The 16,467-nt window shown below is 46.2% G+C and overlaps 1 protein-coding gene across 1 annotated transcript in view; it reads right to left on the bottom strand.

The window, feature by feature from the left end:
* Window positions 1-12,543: 12,543 nt before the first annotated feature.
* The window catches only part of T265_14889 (hypothetical protein), a gene marked incomplete at both ends in the record, with an annotated part of 35,991 nt that continues 32,067 nt past the window's right edge, over window positions 12,544-16,467 (bottom strand). The window contains one exon of the mRNA XM_009175702.1: window positions 12,544-13,353. Coding sequence (XP_009173966.1) covers window positions 12,773-13,353 — 581 coding nt within the window. The remainder of the gene's footprint in view (window positions 13,354-16,467) is intronic.

The following is a 16,467-nucleotide window of genomic DNA, read 5'->3' as shown; positions in this document are numbered from 1 at the left end:
CCCACAAATGTTAAGTGGGGATTAGAATGTACACTGTAGCTGTTCAACAGAAAATGGTACTTCGAGATTCGATTGCATCGTCAAAGTATTCTCGTTTGAGTTGCTGGTGATCTGTTGGTTAGTCTTGTCTTTTAAACGGGTTTCACCTCAGCGGAATACAGTCATTTGCAAACAGATTTGGTTTTGCGAGAGAATCACCTGGAACCCAGCTGAATGTATCAGTTTGGATGTTTCCAGACACATTCAGACAATGATCTGGGTGGATTAGAAAAATTAAAAAAGACCTCTGCTGACCCATCAGTTTCAAAAGATCATACAATTTCCTGTGATATCCCCCGATTTTTTCGGTGCTTGCATTGCGTGTCTCATCTTTGTTGAAATTTGAACAAGCAGTCGTGAGTTTTGCATCTCCAGAGTAATGAACCAAGTTGTCGGCCTGTTGAAGAACAGTGACTACCGCCTTGATCATTGTTTGAACTATGACCTAATGTCCCATCGCAGAACCTGCTGTTTTTTTGCAGCTTCCATCCAAGCACTGTTTCCGTTGATAGTCACTCACGGGGTGAGTAGTGTTCACTCACTTGCCTCAGTGCTGACTGGAGGGTGATACCTTCGATATGAACTCTAGCGCCAATGAGTGTTCACTTGGTTCACTTCACTGTTCCCAAAATGAGAACGGACGTAACGATGACAGCAACTCAAGGAGTGATGAATGCCCTGTTGACTGACTTAACAGCCATTGGTGTCAGTAAGATCGAAGTTCTCAATGGAGCTCATTGGATCGCCATTTTTTGGAAGAGAGAGAGATACTGAAGCGTTGTTAGCCGACAGTATTTGGCGCTGTTGAGGAACTTTGATCACACGTAGATTTGACGATTCCGACTGTCAAACCAAAGAATTAGTTTCGAAAGTCTACGGCACCGCTTAGACAAAGATGAGCAAACTTACAAAGTGAACCTAAACTGTCCACGTTCGTGACGTCAACAAGTGCGCAAGTCTATCACTGACCAGCACGGTGCAGTGTCGAGGTCCGCACACCAAACAATGGTGAGAGATTGTGGGTTGTGATCACCTCTTTCGAGACCAATCTCGTGATTCTGATTGGCGGTGCGGTCATACGGAAGACAATAGAACAAGTCAGCGAAGACTCAGAAGACGGGGCACAAATACGCATGGGCAGGTAGGTCAGCTGAGCGAATTCACACACACACACACACACACACACACACACACATGCTATTACACCATTGTCGGACGGAGCGACCCTTGCGGCAAGGTGAGTGGTGGGACCGACCTAAGGCTGTCATCTTGGCATGGTGGTCGGGCCTTTGTGCTGCAATGATTCTGTGGGCTATATTGGATGGAGCTCAGTTCTTAAAGGTTCAGCCATTCGAGGAAAGCCAAAAGGAAGCATCCCGACCAAGAACAGCGAGACCCGTACTGCGAGCATTCGTATTAGGCGGTGGTCTGGAAGTAAAGTCGTACTGTTCTCTGCGGTAGGAGTGTGAAGGCAGTGAGACGTTTTCCCCAAGTGACCAACATGTCCAAATTCATGGAAACAACGATAATGCCTTCCCCGGAGGAAGGATGGGTTAGAACAGATCGGCCCTAAAAACCGCGCGGCTAACCATGACCACCGGCGCATTATTCGATACGGTCGAAATACTTTTAAAAGCAGAGTCCGGTGCTACTCAAAAGGCACCTGCTGTGAATAGCTGTACAGCTGCGCTCTCGGAGTAGGCCAATCTCCTGTGGCAAATTAGGTCAGGCTTTTGAGTCTTCGGCTGCGGGACTGGTCCCCAAGAAAACCCTAAGAACCGTTGCCTCTCGGTTCAGAATTTTAAGTCAAAGGCTCAAGGTGGGGTACCTCAACGACGCCCTTCTTCGGCTTGGGCAACGGGGAAGTATAATTCCCCTTTGGAGCTCTTTGCTAGCCGGTGCTCTCCTACACACCACACTCGTCGATCGATGCATTGCAGTCAATCCATCTGCTAATTCCCTTATCCGTTGTTCCGTTTCCAAACCGTCGCCCAGAAAAACAAACCAAAATAATCAATTAGTAACTTCAAAAGATCTGATCCATGTTGCAAACTTCAATGCCCGTACTCTCTGTCTAATTGGGCAACAGGCATCCCTTGCTGAAACCCTGATTTCTTTGCATCTCTTGCTTTCTCTCTCTATCGATGTATGCGAGATGGACCAAGTGGTAAGAGCGCCAATTCACTGACCGGAAGGTCCGTGGTTTGAGCCTGACCTTTGCCTCTCGACTCCCCCCGTCTAGACTTGGGCGACCTGGCAGTATCCCAGCCATTGTGCCTCCTTCTTGTGGCATGGCAGCTAGGCACCGAAAGGTGCTACAGCTGAACGATTATTATTATTACGCCGTCTCTTGGAAACAAGCATACAAGACCCCAATTCGGTCGTGCACCTCAAGCGGCTCAGTACGAACTAAGATGTTCTATGTCTCACTCTTTTGGTATCTGATGATCCTGACACAATGGCTCGTGGGAGTTGTACTCATCCCCAAGGCTGAAAGCGCCTTACTGAACTGGGTCCCAGTGAACAGTCTTCTATGCGCTGTGCGGTTGTCCGGCCAAATTAAGATCGATGTGGTAAACGGAGCTCATTTGTCGTATCGGCGTACAACCCGACAGATAGCAGGTCAGAGACTGAAAAGGACCGGTTTTATTAGGTCACGACTTGTTCGGTCGGCAAGAAGGACGGATATAGTAATCCTGGCGGGTGATACGAATGCCCAATTCAGACGGCTAAGTCCGGAATAAGCACAATTAGGTGGTACGCTTGGATTCGATGCTCAGCGTACGGATAATGGGGCGTGACTGCTTCAGTCGTGTGCTAATTATCCTCTATTCCTGGCCGGTATAAGCTCCCAACGCTCGAGTTGTTTGGAGGCCACCAACCGCAAGACAGTTAAGGACTCAACCGGATCGTGTGGCTATCAGCCACCGCTGGGGAGCCTCAATCACACGTTGCCTTTCCTTCTGAAGTACGCCAATTGACTCTGATCACGCCACTGTGAGGGCTGCTATCACTTCGCTTTCTCTCATCATTATACATACCAAAACAGAGCAGTTCCCTTTGTCAGCTTCGACCAATCTCAGTAGCTGAGCTCAGTATCGACCTAGAGAACTACTGGAAACCCGCCGTCAGGCAGATGAGGAAAATTGCTTGGAGGATGAATGGAGACGAGTTAAAGAAGCAATGCTCTCAGCTTTCAGAGCTGACTCGACCAAAGGAACACTGGATATCTTCAAGGTCAGTAGATCTGACTGCTGCCAGAAAAGCCACACCAGCAACTAGTGACTGTGATGGTGTAGGCAAACACCGGATAATCAGGAGCTTCAAGAATGACAGCAAACGCCGGTGGAGTTGGAACGCCCAGAAGATGGAGAGGGCTTTTCCTACAGGCAACAGTCGCGCCCTGTTTCAAATGATTCGATCAACCGGTGAAAAGAAAGCAATTGTCAGTGAAACAATGTGCGGAACAGCAATTCACTCTCAATCGTCATCTTGAGCGGTGGACCGAGCACTTCAAAGAACTGTTCAGTTGGCCTCCTTCAACACAACCGCTGGAAGAACCAACCGGACCCGAAAGGAACACTGAAATCAACCCACCAGAAATCCAGTATGAAAGATCAATTCTCAAGTACGACAAGGCACCTAGCCCGGATGGTCTACACCCCGCGCTCTTTAAACTTCAAAGAAGGTGGCGAAGTCCTGGTGAACAATCTGACAACGATAGTGCAGAAGATTTGAAACGAAAACAGCATATCAGCGAATGACGCTCCTCAACCGTCATCCCAGGCTTTAAAATTGGCGCCGGAACATCACATGAAAATCACTGTGCAACAGTCTTGTGTCCGTCACATCTAAGGTGTTCTCTGGCATTATTTTGCGCAGGTTGGTCGATTATCGGGGAGACAGATTCGTGAGAATAAAGCTGGGTTTTGCCCTAGTCGAGGATGCTTCGATCATACATTTATCTTGAGACGAGTTCTTGAACAGCGCCACTCCTTCAAACATTCCACGTTGGTCGTTTTTCTTGATCTAAAATCCGCTCTCGATTCTGTCGATCGTTAGAAACTCTGGCAGTGTCTGGCAATCAGAGATGTCCCTTCCAAACTTATATCCCTTATGAAGGCTCTGTATGCGAACTTCTGTGGACGCGTGCGAGTAAACAGAAAACTTTCGCCTGGTCTTGTCGCATCCAGTAGTGTGAGACGAGGCTGCCTTTTCTCGCCTCTCCTCTTTATCTTTGCTATTGATATGCTGCTTGCAATTTCTCTGCCTGCTTCCGAAACATCGGAAGTCGAAATGCTCCCCGGGACTTTCCCTCCCAGACATTGAGTATGCAGACGATATTGTTCTCCTTGGTTCAGATCCTTCCCGAATACATACAAATAACTCCGCCGCAAGGTTTGGCATGCGCTGCATACCTGCAAAGTGTAAAGTGCTGTTACAAGACTGGGTGGGATTAAACCCATACCTCGCGCTTGCAGGCGAGCTAATCGATGTGGTAGATAGATTTCCTCACCCGGTGGACTGGCTGAAGATGAAATTACTTCTCGAATCGGAAAGGCCAGAGCAGCTTTACCAACCTCCGACAACTATGACGCCGACTTGACGTCAGTTTGTCTGTCAAGGTCAAAGTTTGAACTGCGCTAGTACGATCCACACTGCTTTATGAATCAAAAACATGACCTCTACTCTCATAACATACATGTAGTTTGTCGATGTTTGACTATCGGTGTCTCCGAAGCATTGGTCGGGTCTGGTGGGAACGTCGAATTAGCAATGCTGAGGTACACCAGGTGGTTTCACACGAGGGAAATTTACCGCGTTAGAGGAATTACTGACGCGTCAGTTCGGAGATGTACTCCACGTGTCAAAAGACCCTCTGCTTCGTAGAGCTCTTTCCGCCCAGCCTTACGCTGAGTGGAAGTGAGGTGGGCAGTGTTTGACCTGGCAACAAAGTGTGAAAACTAACCAGTAAGCTTAGTCGGGTCGATAACTGCCACCTCCCTGGATGGAGACCCCGAGATTCAACTCACCCATGGTTATTGACGCTGGCAGAAGTGCACGGATCGCGCGCTCGTGCACCAAAGTTGTCGCTTCCAGTTCGTAGCTCCCAGTTCCCGAACTCACTGAACGTACCACCGCCTTCAGTGCTTGGCTACATGTCCCACACTATCCCGAATTCCCGTGATAGTAACAATAGCATCTGGAACCAATTTACTTATGGTACACGGTTTATAGCTGACGAACTAAAACTGAATTTTTGATTGGGAGTAATAAAGAAAATCTGCCACTGCGTTTGTACTCCTAAAGGTGATTCATAGACGAAACTACTCACAAGGTTGCTGAAAACTCTTCGACAGTCCCCGACCGGTTTCGCCCTTCCAGTTCAGGCTCATCAGGTAGGCGTAGTTCCCGAGGTTCCGTTAACCTTATGATTTACTTGAACCCTCCAGATTGGACTGTTTTCGAGAAATACACTCATTTGCAAATCAATTTGGTTTTCACGAGAGACTTAACTGAATCTCCCGTTTATGATATTCTACAACTGAATGTGCTGCACACAGGCCACCTCATGCGATATCTCGAACTGAATCATGAGTCGGCCTGTGTGCAGCACATTCAGTTTTAGAATATCATAAACGAGAGATTCAGTTGAGTCTCTCGTGAAAACCAAAATGATTCATAGACCTTTTGATCGACTTGGCCCTCCTTCAAATTTTCCAAACATCACTTTCTATTCTTTTCCAATTGCCAGAGGAGAGACCGCTGGGTTGAAATGAGTTGAAAGGTGAGGATATAATGATTTGGTGAGACTCGGAAACATGAGGTTTTCCTTCAGACTCAGAAGTGTGGATCTTCCTCTGCTCCAATTATGGAAGTTACTGGGAGTTACTCCAACCCCTTACCCAGTAAGGGCTGGGATGAGATTTCATTTTTTGACACAACAACAAGAAGGGAGCACGCGAACACTGTATGAACACGAGTACTCCGTCCGGATTTTCGGTGGAGAGGTTAAAAGGGAGCACGCGAACACTGTACGAACACGAGTGCTCCGTCCGGATTTTCGGTGGAGAGGTTAACGTGTGGAATAATCCCAGTGAGTCTGTGCCTGGCAGTCAGTGGGGGCTGCCCTCCGCACAAATTTGCTGCACGCCGAATGCAATGACACCCGTGTGGGATGTACTTCTGTTGTCTGTCGACCAACTGGCTAACTAAAGTCCACCACTGAACTGGGAGCACTTCTTGAGCTCCCTAGGGACGGGTTTTAAAAGATTCTGGTCGTGATTTCTTCTTTTGATCGTGGTGTGTCCTTTCGTTATCGGCAAACACCCTTGTTTGATCACAAATTCGGGTTTTCACAGGATACTTAACTGAATCCAGCTGAAACTTTCGTTCATGATGGTTCGATTGTTTCCTACATCTCCAAATTTGCTTCATTTAGCGCATCTGGTGAGGAAGTGGAGGTTTAATCGAAGATGATCAGTGGCGCGCTACGACACTTGGGAGCGCATCATTAGCTTGTTGATCACACGCCACTATTTCATATACGGTGCAGTAGAACCTGTCCTATCTATCTACGTCCATTATGAACAAAAGCAGGGTGAAAAGCCTTAGTGTGGATAAAAGAATGAACGTGAATGCGGAATTGAATTATTATAGCCTAGCGCCATCACCTCGAGTTGGATGAAGACGAACAACAGGAAGCTATCGGTCTACATTAGCAGCCATATCTTGCAACACCTCCAACCAGACACAGTGGGGATCAAGTGGACCCTATTCCGGAAGGCTAGTCGCAACAACGGTTCCCAAACTTCGCCCCTCTGCCAGGTCAAAGGTTGGCCACCTCTCTGCTTGCATCACTCTGAATCGGGCATCACTCTCTTCAGTATAGAATGGTTCCGCATGTGTAATACATGGCTTAAACAACGCAATCCTTGGATGGAAGTTCCCGTTGCACAACCGACCACTCGCTCCCAATTTTTCTCGTTACGGATTCGCCGACACTTAGCTACGATTCTGAGACAACGGTGGTCGGCTTCTCGAAAAGGCCGTCTCTCAAAGCTATACACCAAAACCTTCCATTTTGTAGCCTGATACACACATCCTTTGAGATTCGGGGATGTACCTCCTTGAAGTCATAGCTGTCTCAAATGAGTAAACGTGATCCGGGCCTTGTAGATTCGTCGTGCATTGACCCCATCTGTCACAGCACAGTCGCAACTAATACCACTTCCAAGATACATAGAACCCTCCGCGACCTCGAATGTCATGGATTCACGGATTGATACACAGGATCGAGGCTATCGCCCAAGTTTCCCGGGTCGGTTTTGTTCTTGTCGGTCAGTGGCTGTCGTTCACCTGAAAGGCACAAGTGAAAAAAGGTGTAGCACTGCTCTTTATGTTCTCAGCGCGGGGCAGTATGCTTGCCAGCGCGAGGATTCGCATAAATAAATGTCTAACAGTGCTTTAAACTGGGTTCTAGAAGGAGCGTGGACAACCGTCGGAGGGAGGTCATTCCACGCAGCTACTACCCGAAATGAGAAAAAACTTTGTCTAATGAATGTGTGTGCTTTGAGCTGGAAATTTTTCTTACTACGTTCCCTCCGGGTGGTTGATGGGTCAACGGTGAAAAACCTGTTTGCCGAGCTTTGTTCAACCAGGGTATAAGTAAGAATTAGGTCCCCTCGGAGGCGACGGTACTCCAGGGGAAAGAGATCAAGCATCGCGAGACGCGTTTCGTAGTGCACGGATTTGAGGCTGGCGACCATTCTCGTAGCGGCCCGCTGGATACGCTCAATGAGGGTGACGTCTTTCGTGCGTCCTGAGTAGACAACTTGGTTAGCGTACTCCAGGAGCGGTCTGACGTAGGTCTGTCTCTCGTGCTCCATGAATGGCAGGATTGAGGGTCTTAGTCGCACATGTTAGGCGGTAGCTCTGGACGTGGATATGGTGCCGTTGGTACACCGATGACAGACGCATACGGCATGTGAGTGTCAAGCGAACAGAGTCTGGAAGTAAAAAATCACACCGTACACACGAAGACATTCGATTGCCGCTTTTCAAAACCTGGCGTCTTCAACAGAGGCAGTGTTTTCAGAGCACCTTTCAATACGACTTGTGCGTATCGCCTTTCATGCTGGTACTGAAGCATTTCGGAATGAACTACCGTCTGCTTTTCAAGCAACCGTTCTAGGTAGCCCGTTTACCGCATAACTTTTGACCGCAGCGAGGTGTTGTTAGTCAGGCTCATGGCTCAATCGTACCGCCTGCTTGCACAAAAGTATTCCAGCGAACGCCATGCTCATCTATAGGTCTTCATGTGTACTTTCTACTGTTTGTTGTCATGTATAGTAACCATGCTTTCATTCTTTCAAATTCCACAATGCTCATGTTGTTTCATTTTATACTTTTAAACTAGCACATTACAGACCTCAGATCGATGGCCGCCAAACATCACATTAAATTGACGAGCCCCTGATGTTCTTCCGAATAGCCACTATATAAAAGGGCCTCCTTCACTCCCAATCTTTTGGGCACTTTGGTGAGTGACATAGTCGACAGTCACTACGAACATAGTGATTGTTCCATGACCAAGAGTGGTTGAGCGCCAGCAGATGCCCAAATAAGCGAGCTTTCAAAAGCCCATGACAACAACACATACAGTTCAGGCCTCGGTTGACCACCAGAAGTCTCCTCTGGCTCTCTTCTGTATCATAACCTGCTAAAACAGACATGGGGTGAAAAAAGTTCGGTCCTGTAGGGCTAATTTCCTTGGGGGAAATTACATCGAAAAAACAAAATGGGCTTTTTCGCGATGGTGTCCTCTATGGGGAGGGGTTCGCCACAAAGGAAGTATCACGCACCTTGACGCCCACTTGAGCCGGCTTCTTAGTGTACTGTGTTCACTGTGTGCATTTTCATACTTTTGACGGGAAGCAACACCCATGACATTGTGTGACAATAATATCTGGAGGTTATCAGGACAATGTCTCATCACAACTCCAAAAAGTTGCAAATTGACTTGAAAAGTGATGTTTGCTCGGTCCATATTTGATCACTGTTGCAAAATTGAATTTCGTTGACTTCTTCAATGATAAACATTTCAAATCACTGCGATAAACAGCCCTTCAGGTTTGTGGGTTGCAGTTCAAGCGTTCCCGCCATGCAAATTAATTGGTCGTGTCTCTCATGTGCCAGATTTGAAACACGCACGAATTGATGAAAACCGATTTCTGGACATGTGGGCTGCTCTAACAAATATGACTTAAGAATCAATATGTGTTGGTGTTCGCAACACTTGGTTGAACAGTCCTCCACCTACGCCTTGATGTTGATTGGCCCACACCAGTCACAATCAGGCTCGCTGCTTTCCTGGGCTTTTCGGAGTGAGGCAGTGCGAACTGCCCCTCAGCGCAGCCGACACATGTAAACAATCTCTGTAGTAGATAATTGCATTCAAAATATGTGTGAATGTGTTCAGACTTGGCTATTGTCATATTTTGTGTTACACATCGTGTTTTTCTCTATTGAAAATCTCTACCCAAAAACAGGATCTTTTCCAGATAGGCCCCGCCACTAATGGAAATGTACATGTGCGAGAAGTTAAGCCCCGCCCCACTTTTTGCCAGCTGCAATTTAATGTACGCACACAACCTTGACGTAGTTTTGATGAAAAAACAATTTCTTATCCGCATCTAGGCTCATTTTGTGCAAAACTTTTCTCCGTTCGGACGCAAAACCTTAAATGAGCTTTCTGATGCTTTCAACTCTCGTTGATGACAACAATACGTTTTTTGCAAAGCCTTAGAGTGATCCATGAGCAACGTTTATGCAACAATGGCAACCAAATGACACTTTCAACTGTTTCTGACAGATAAAGTTGTAATGCCCGACAATGTCGGCAAGAAATCGGTCTTCGAAAGGGGATATACTGGGAAACTAAAGAGGTTTTCATGTATGCAATGCCAGATCGAACTGCGGCCACTTTGATGGACACATCCAGGCCTGCATCGCTCCCGGCTCAGTCATCATCTCCGATACGTGGGGATCATATCAAGGAAGTGAAACGATGATTGACATGAATTGTACTCATGAAACGGTTAACCATACCGAAAACTTTGTGGATCCAAAGACCGGAGCTCACACACAAACCATCAAATCACTTTGGTACGTCTACAAGATGCAGAATAAACGCCGATGCGGCATACACCGATCTTTAGTGGTCAGCTACTTGTGTGAGTTAGTTTGGAGGCAAAGGTACCGAAAATCGGACCTTTTCATGCAACTTATTAATGACATGCCCCAATTTCACCCTCCTCAATAAAAACGAAAAGTACAAATTTCGAATCCTCTTTTTTCTAATCCCAAAACACTCTGAAGACAACGAGCTCCACTGAAGTAATCGGGTTGAAGACACTTCATTGTCATACCACTAAGATAGGAGCGAAGATGTAAACACGTTCATCATGATAAATCTAAAGATGAGTATCGGTCACACACTGTTTTCGCACGTCAACTGTCTGGGGCTTAAATCCAGACTCATGTTCAATACTATGTACTGTTGATGTCCTCCGGTGAAAGTGAAACCTGAGTTCAGTGTTCCCGTGCTCTGGCGTTGTCGGGACGGTCAAGATGATCCTAGAATGTTCAGAACTCAACGAGACCCTCAAACCCCACCGAAATCGCAGTAGAGGAGCCGTCGACCATCTGGGCCAGAAAAGACAGCTGCCAATTGGACATTCAAATAGTCAATCGATTCAGTGACAGCTCACGATGAACGTCTCTTAAGGTGTTCGACAATCGTTGTCTCAGAATCATAGTTCGTGTGGGTTGGTGTCAGCGAATCCAAAGCGAGATAGATTGAAAGCGCATTTTCGGTTGTGCAACGGGTACTTCCATTGAAGATTGTGTCCACCACCAGAAGCTGCGTTGGTTGGGACATGTGTTGCGTATGCCGAACCATCGTTTGTCGAAGAGAGTGCTGTTTTCCATGCCCAACTCAGAGTGGCGTAAACAGAGAAGTGGCCAACCCTTGACTTGGCAAAGGAGTATGAAGGAGATCACGAAACGCTTGGGTGCTGTCGGTGCTACTCGCCTTCCAGAATGGGAACCACGAGATCCCCACTGTAGCTGGTTGGAGACACTACAAGATATGCCTGCCAACCGATGTCAGTGGCGTTCTTGTTGTCAGTTTCTATCCAGATCACCAGAGTGAATGTCTGGAGGTGTAGGCACCTCGGAATGATTGTAGTAAGCTAGCACTAAGTCCCTTCCTCATCCACCTTAAGGCTTTCAAGTAAATCATGGTTGTACGGCAGTGAAGCATCGGCGTCGGACACTGATGTCATTCTGTCGATGATGATGATGAATGTTCAGGCAGGTCGTAGAAGCAACGACCGGCGATGATGCATTTTCACTCAATGCCGACGGGGCAACCTAGATTCAAGGTCAAAGGTGTGCTCTAAGTACCACGAAGCTCCTTGTAATTTCTGCACTCAGTTGTTCCCAATGAGGCTGTTGTGTTCTTTGTTGGCGAATCTCTTCCGACACCGGAGCGGGGGACAGAAGTTAGTTACAACAGGGTGGACTAACCAAAATAACTGAGCCAGAAAAAGGCAAAGACTTTTCAGACGCATACACAAAACACATCAATAGGGCTGTCGAAAACAAGTGAACAAAGGCTTGGTTGCCATGTGGAGGCAAGGCTTGTTTAGCTTATGGAAAAAGTTTGATAATCTTGCCTAACGATGTTTTTTGCGAAGTATTAGCAATACATTCGTTTGACTTCGTGGTTAGTCTGTAATTTGGTGCGTAATTGCCTGGTTTTGGCCTTAGCTTTCAAAAAAATGATGTCTTAGTGGTGTTCCTTGCATGATTTGTTGCGGTCCAATTGACAGAGCTAGTTCTACACCCCCTGTCTTTTGCTAAGGACGCTGCAGAACATCGAGCAAGCAGGCCAGACATTCTGTGCCTGACATGTGCTTAAGTACGCCACTCCATCATTAGCATGATCGATATCCCAGGTTGTTGTACCGCACCGGCATTTTCCGAGGGAATTTCGTACAGAGTAGGGACCCCTACATACTTCTTGTATTGAGTAATGTTTAGAACCATTGGCATACCGGTTTAGAACCTTTGAAGATGCACTTCCAAAGCCCTCAGTATGCCCAGTGTTGGATTATAGTGGCTACATCTAAACCCATGGATTCTACGACGGATCGATATTCAGCGCCATCAAGGACACTCATGTGGATAACTAGAATTGACCATAATTCAGTTAGGAACACGGCGGAGATGAGAGGGGGCTCTCGAATGAGCACAACTTAACTTTGTGAGTGATTCTATGTAACATCGACTGGGGATGCTCTAACATTGGTTAGATTCCAGCCAGTTGCAAGGTTGCTGTCTAATGCTGTGTTTTTATTGCTCCTCTCCATCACTTGTGGCGGCCAGTCACCACATTCAGAGGGATTCTCTTGCCTGAACTGAAAACAAGACAGGCCGCATCAGTGAAAAGTATGTGCAGAAGTCACAGTTCTTTTCCGCCTAAAACGACATTTTATAGGACAAATTTCTAACAGCACAGTCTATATATGAAAGAAGAGATGATACGTCAAAAAACACCAGAAAAGTGGTGCTTACAGTCCACGAAGCATGGCACATAACATTGTTCTCACTTGTCGCTAGCCATTACTCTACATCTGGGTTTTATCTGGTATGCAAACGGCGTAGTTCACACCAATTCCTTCGTTGCTATCGGTGCTCTGTCATTTGTCCCAAAACTGCTTGCTTGTGAGTGTTGTTCCAAATAGTCATTGTATAGCTCGGTGACAATTTCGGCAGTGATCACTTCGCCGGCGTTCAGAGCCAACATTCTGATGAGAAAGACTCCATCACGACGTAGGTAATCGTCCACAAATTCATCGATATCCGCGCGACTTACGGTCCTCGGCTTATTTCTGACCATTGCAATTTTGATTCTCAAAAACCTTTTGATAAAATGTTTTCTCCGAGGAGTGAATACCACTCGAATGAGCCACAGAACGAGACTTGTTACGCTGGCTGAGATCAAGACAACGAGCCAGAACCAGAAGAAAATGTAAATCTTTTCGTTCAGCATATTGACTGGTAGAGCGCATTGGGCTGTGTAGGCGTTCTCCACGCCAACCAATCGGATTCCTCGGACTCGGCAATAGGCAACGCGTGGGAACAGGGTTGTTTCTGGCCAATCACGACCGGTACGTAGATGATTGGCGACGGTCAGGCCGAAACCCAGTCCACTCCAATCTTCGTTGGAGTCAGAAACGGTAACGGCTGTGAGAAAGAGGAATTGCGGTTGTGAGACAGTCACTTGCAGTTATGGTAATAATAATACAGATAGTAAGAAGAATAACAGTGGATATTAGGGGACTAGGCTTACCTACTGAGCTCTGAAAGGGAGGAAACTGATCGTGGGCTGTCCAGGAGTTTCAGTATCTTATCGAAAAATGTGCCCAACGATCATCCAAAGTGCAGTAAGCATACGAAACCAAATCAAATTGGGCGTTTCCGTGAACGCTATATATTTCCATGAGTGGTAAGTGCGTACGGGTTTATTTGAAAATCGTACTATCGGTTATGAGTGGTGCTCATCAGTGGAATACTATCCCGCTCACTTTAATCAGTCGGAGAATGGTGGAGCCTAAACTAGACCAGATTTTGGCCTGCAAAGACGTAATCCAATCGAAAGCGATTACTCGAAAATGGTTTCTCATCCCACGGCGACAGCGCTTGAAAAAAAACATAAGGGATCAGGAAATCAGATATGGCATTTGAGGGCCACGTATAACCAGATAACCAGTGTCCAAAACTTGAAAATAAATCCCAAATCAGTGATCAAATTATTTTGCGAAAAGCAGTTAAAGGTATACCTCTCTTGAACCTAACTCACCTGAGGTGGAGTTTAAAGTATCGCTTGGAAGGGCGAACCGGAAAGAAAGGAACTTCACTGATAAGAAAAAAACTGAATCGGAACATTTCTCTTTCGCATCTCATTAACATAATTTCAGTCGAACAAAAAAGAGTTCCAGGTGAATCAGTTTGTCAACCCGGCCCCCTACTGGTTTATACCACAACGTTTCACAAGGGTGGGCAGTCGGTTGGCAACAACTAGTGAAGGGCGGAAGACGGATTCATAGGTGATGCCACTGAACAACTGTGTTTTTCTTCATTAATGAAACTACTCACAAGGTTGCTGAAAACTCTTAGACAGCTCACGACCGGTTTCGCCTTTCCCGTTCGGGCTCATCAGGTAGGCGCAGTCCCCAAGTTTCCGTCAACCTTATGTTCTACTTGAACCCCCCGAGTTGGACTGCTTTCGAGAAATACACTCATTTGCAAATCAATTTGGTTTTCACGATAGACTCAGCTGAATCTCTCGTTTTTTAGTCATTTTTGGCAATTACAAGAAGCAATTGTTTCTTAGATGAAATGATGCAGCTGTATACATTAGATACCTCAGCGGAAAACTTTGGTTTGGGGCCACTCTTAACACGTATGATGGCGTGATGTGGATCCCGTGATTGAAGGATGAGCAGATCTATATCCTGTCTGAGTGCGAGTTAACCACACTGCTGACCAGCATCCCGTAGCCAAATGGTTAAGTGTTCAGACTACTAGCCATGGGGCCGCGGGTTCGAGACTCCCAGGAGTTTCGTGAGATGCGCTGACGATTCCCAATAAGGATGAAGCAGCTGTACTGTGCTTCTCCAAAAAATTCCAAAATCTCCTCACTGCCAACAATAGTTTGGATTCGTTAACCTGGCCACTTCATAGTTGATAAATGGATGCCACTACAACGTCTAGGAGACTAAAACGAGATGAGTATGTGGAACAGCTGAGCAGTGGCAAACATTCGTTGTATAGTTTCCTGAAAATATGATGGAAACTTCTCAAAGGGGATAGATAGTTCAACAAACAAGAATTTGTTTTCCAACAAAGCTGACCGTTTTGTAACAAACTTTCTTTGTCCGCAATGCTGTTTCGCAACCCCCTACAAACCTACACAAGTAATGTGCGAAGGATGCCGAATGAAGGGGTGAAATAACTAATTTAAAAATAGTTTTGTCGGATCAACACTCTACGCACTAAGTCACCCGTTTGTGCAATTTATCGAGCTTTTTATCCTGCATATTTACTGGCAGACAGAGAGGGTTATCAAGAATTCGCCGATCGATCAGTTTTCAGTCACCCGAGCACCCTCCTTTCATCTTTTCTCTTTCTAAAAACTTAATAACCACACCAGCACATATGGTGAGTTTCAATCACACTGCTGCACTGACAAGACAAAGTGCTGTCAAGACAGTCTGTTTTGACCTACTGGAATGCAAAAACACATGCCTGAGGTGTCTTATTGTTGTTAAATTTGGAATGACGCTGTCACTCGGTCGAAACGCCTTTACTGGGACGAGGTTCTCAGACCCTCTTTTGTGCCACTGACAAACACTTTCATGAAGGAAACTACTCACAAGGTTGCTGAAAACTCTTTTGCTGAAAACTGTTCGACAGCCCACGACCGGTTTTGCCCTTCCTGGCGCTCATCAGGTAGGCACAGTCCCCGAGTTTCCGTCAACACGATGATCTACTTGAAACATACTGGACTTTTTTCAAGAAACACACTAGTTTGCAAATCAATTTGGTTCTCACGAGAGACCCAACTGAACCTCTTGTTTGTGATATTCTCGTGAAACCAAATTGATTCGCAAATGAGTGTATTTCTTGACAAGCACTTTCTTTGCGCATTGGATCCAGCGCTTTCGCAGTTTTTTTTCGCACAACTCAATTTTGAAGAAACAAAGTTTTGTCGAAGTCGCATGAAAATTAGGCCTGGATAAAGCGAGAAATGTTATCTTGGCATCCTACCTTGTTTTATTGGATTGCCGGTGCCATAACGTTCCACCCTAATTTTTCCGGATACACCCACAGATTTGTCGAAAATAAGCCAACTTTAGAAGCTTTAAATGGAAGCCTATAGAAGACCGGGAAAGCAGTCCATTCGCTCAACACAGTTATTTTCACAGGTAGACAATGTCACCCGGAAATATTGCGGCATCTAACTAATTACTATCCCATCATTGGTGCTTGGGCAATTCTGTGATTGTCCTGACTAATCCACACCAATGGGGATAGAGCAAGCAGCTGAATGGAACTTCGCTCATCAAAATTGTACACCCCCAGTATTATCCGGACTGGGATACCTACACAACTGACGCATCGCTGATGACTCCGAAGCATGCAGTGGCAGATTTTTGCCAACACACGCCGCGGATGAAGTCATTAGCTCCAGTAAGAGCAGAAAACAAGCACAGCACCTTTTGGGTGGAACTAACCCCTCATCAGGCTAACGGGACGTACAAAAGATATGTCTCACCTTCCATTAGGAGCAGAAAA

Source organism: Opisthorchis viverrini (genome assembly GCF_000715545.1).
Source record: "Opisthorchis viverrini unplaced genomic scaffold opera_v5_292, whole genome shotgun sequence".
Lineage (NCBI taxonomy): Eukaryota > Metazoa > Platyhelminthes > Trematoda > Opisthorchiida > Opisthorchiidae > Opisthorchis > Opisthorchis viverrini.
Note: the sequence above shows the minus strand (reverse complement) of the source record. Positions and strands in the feature narration are given on the sequence as shown.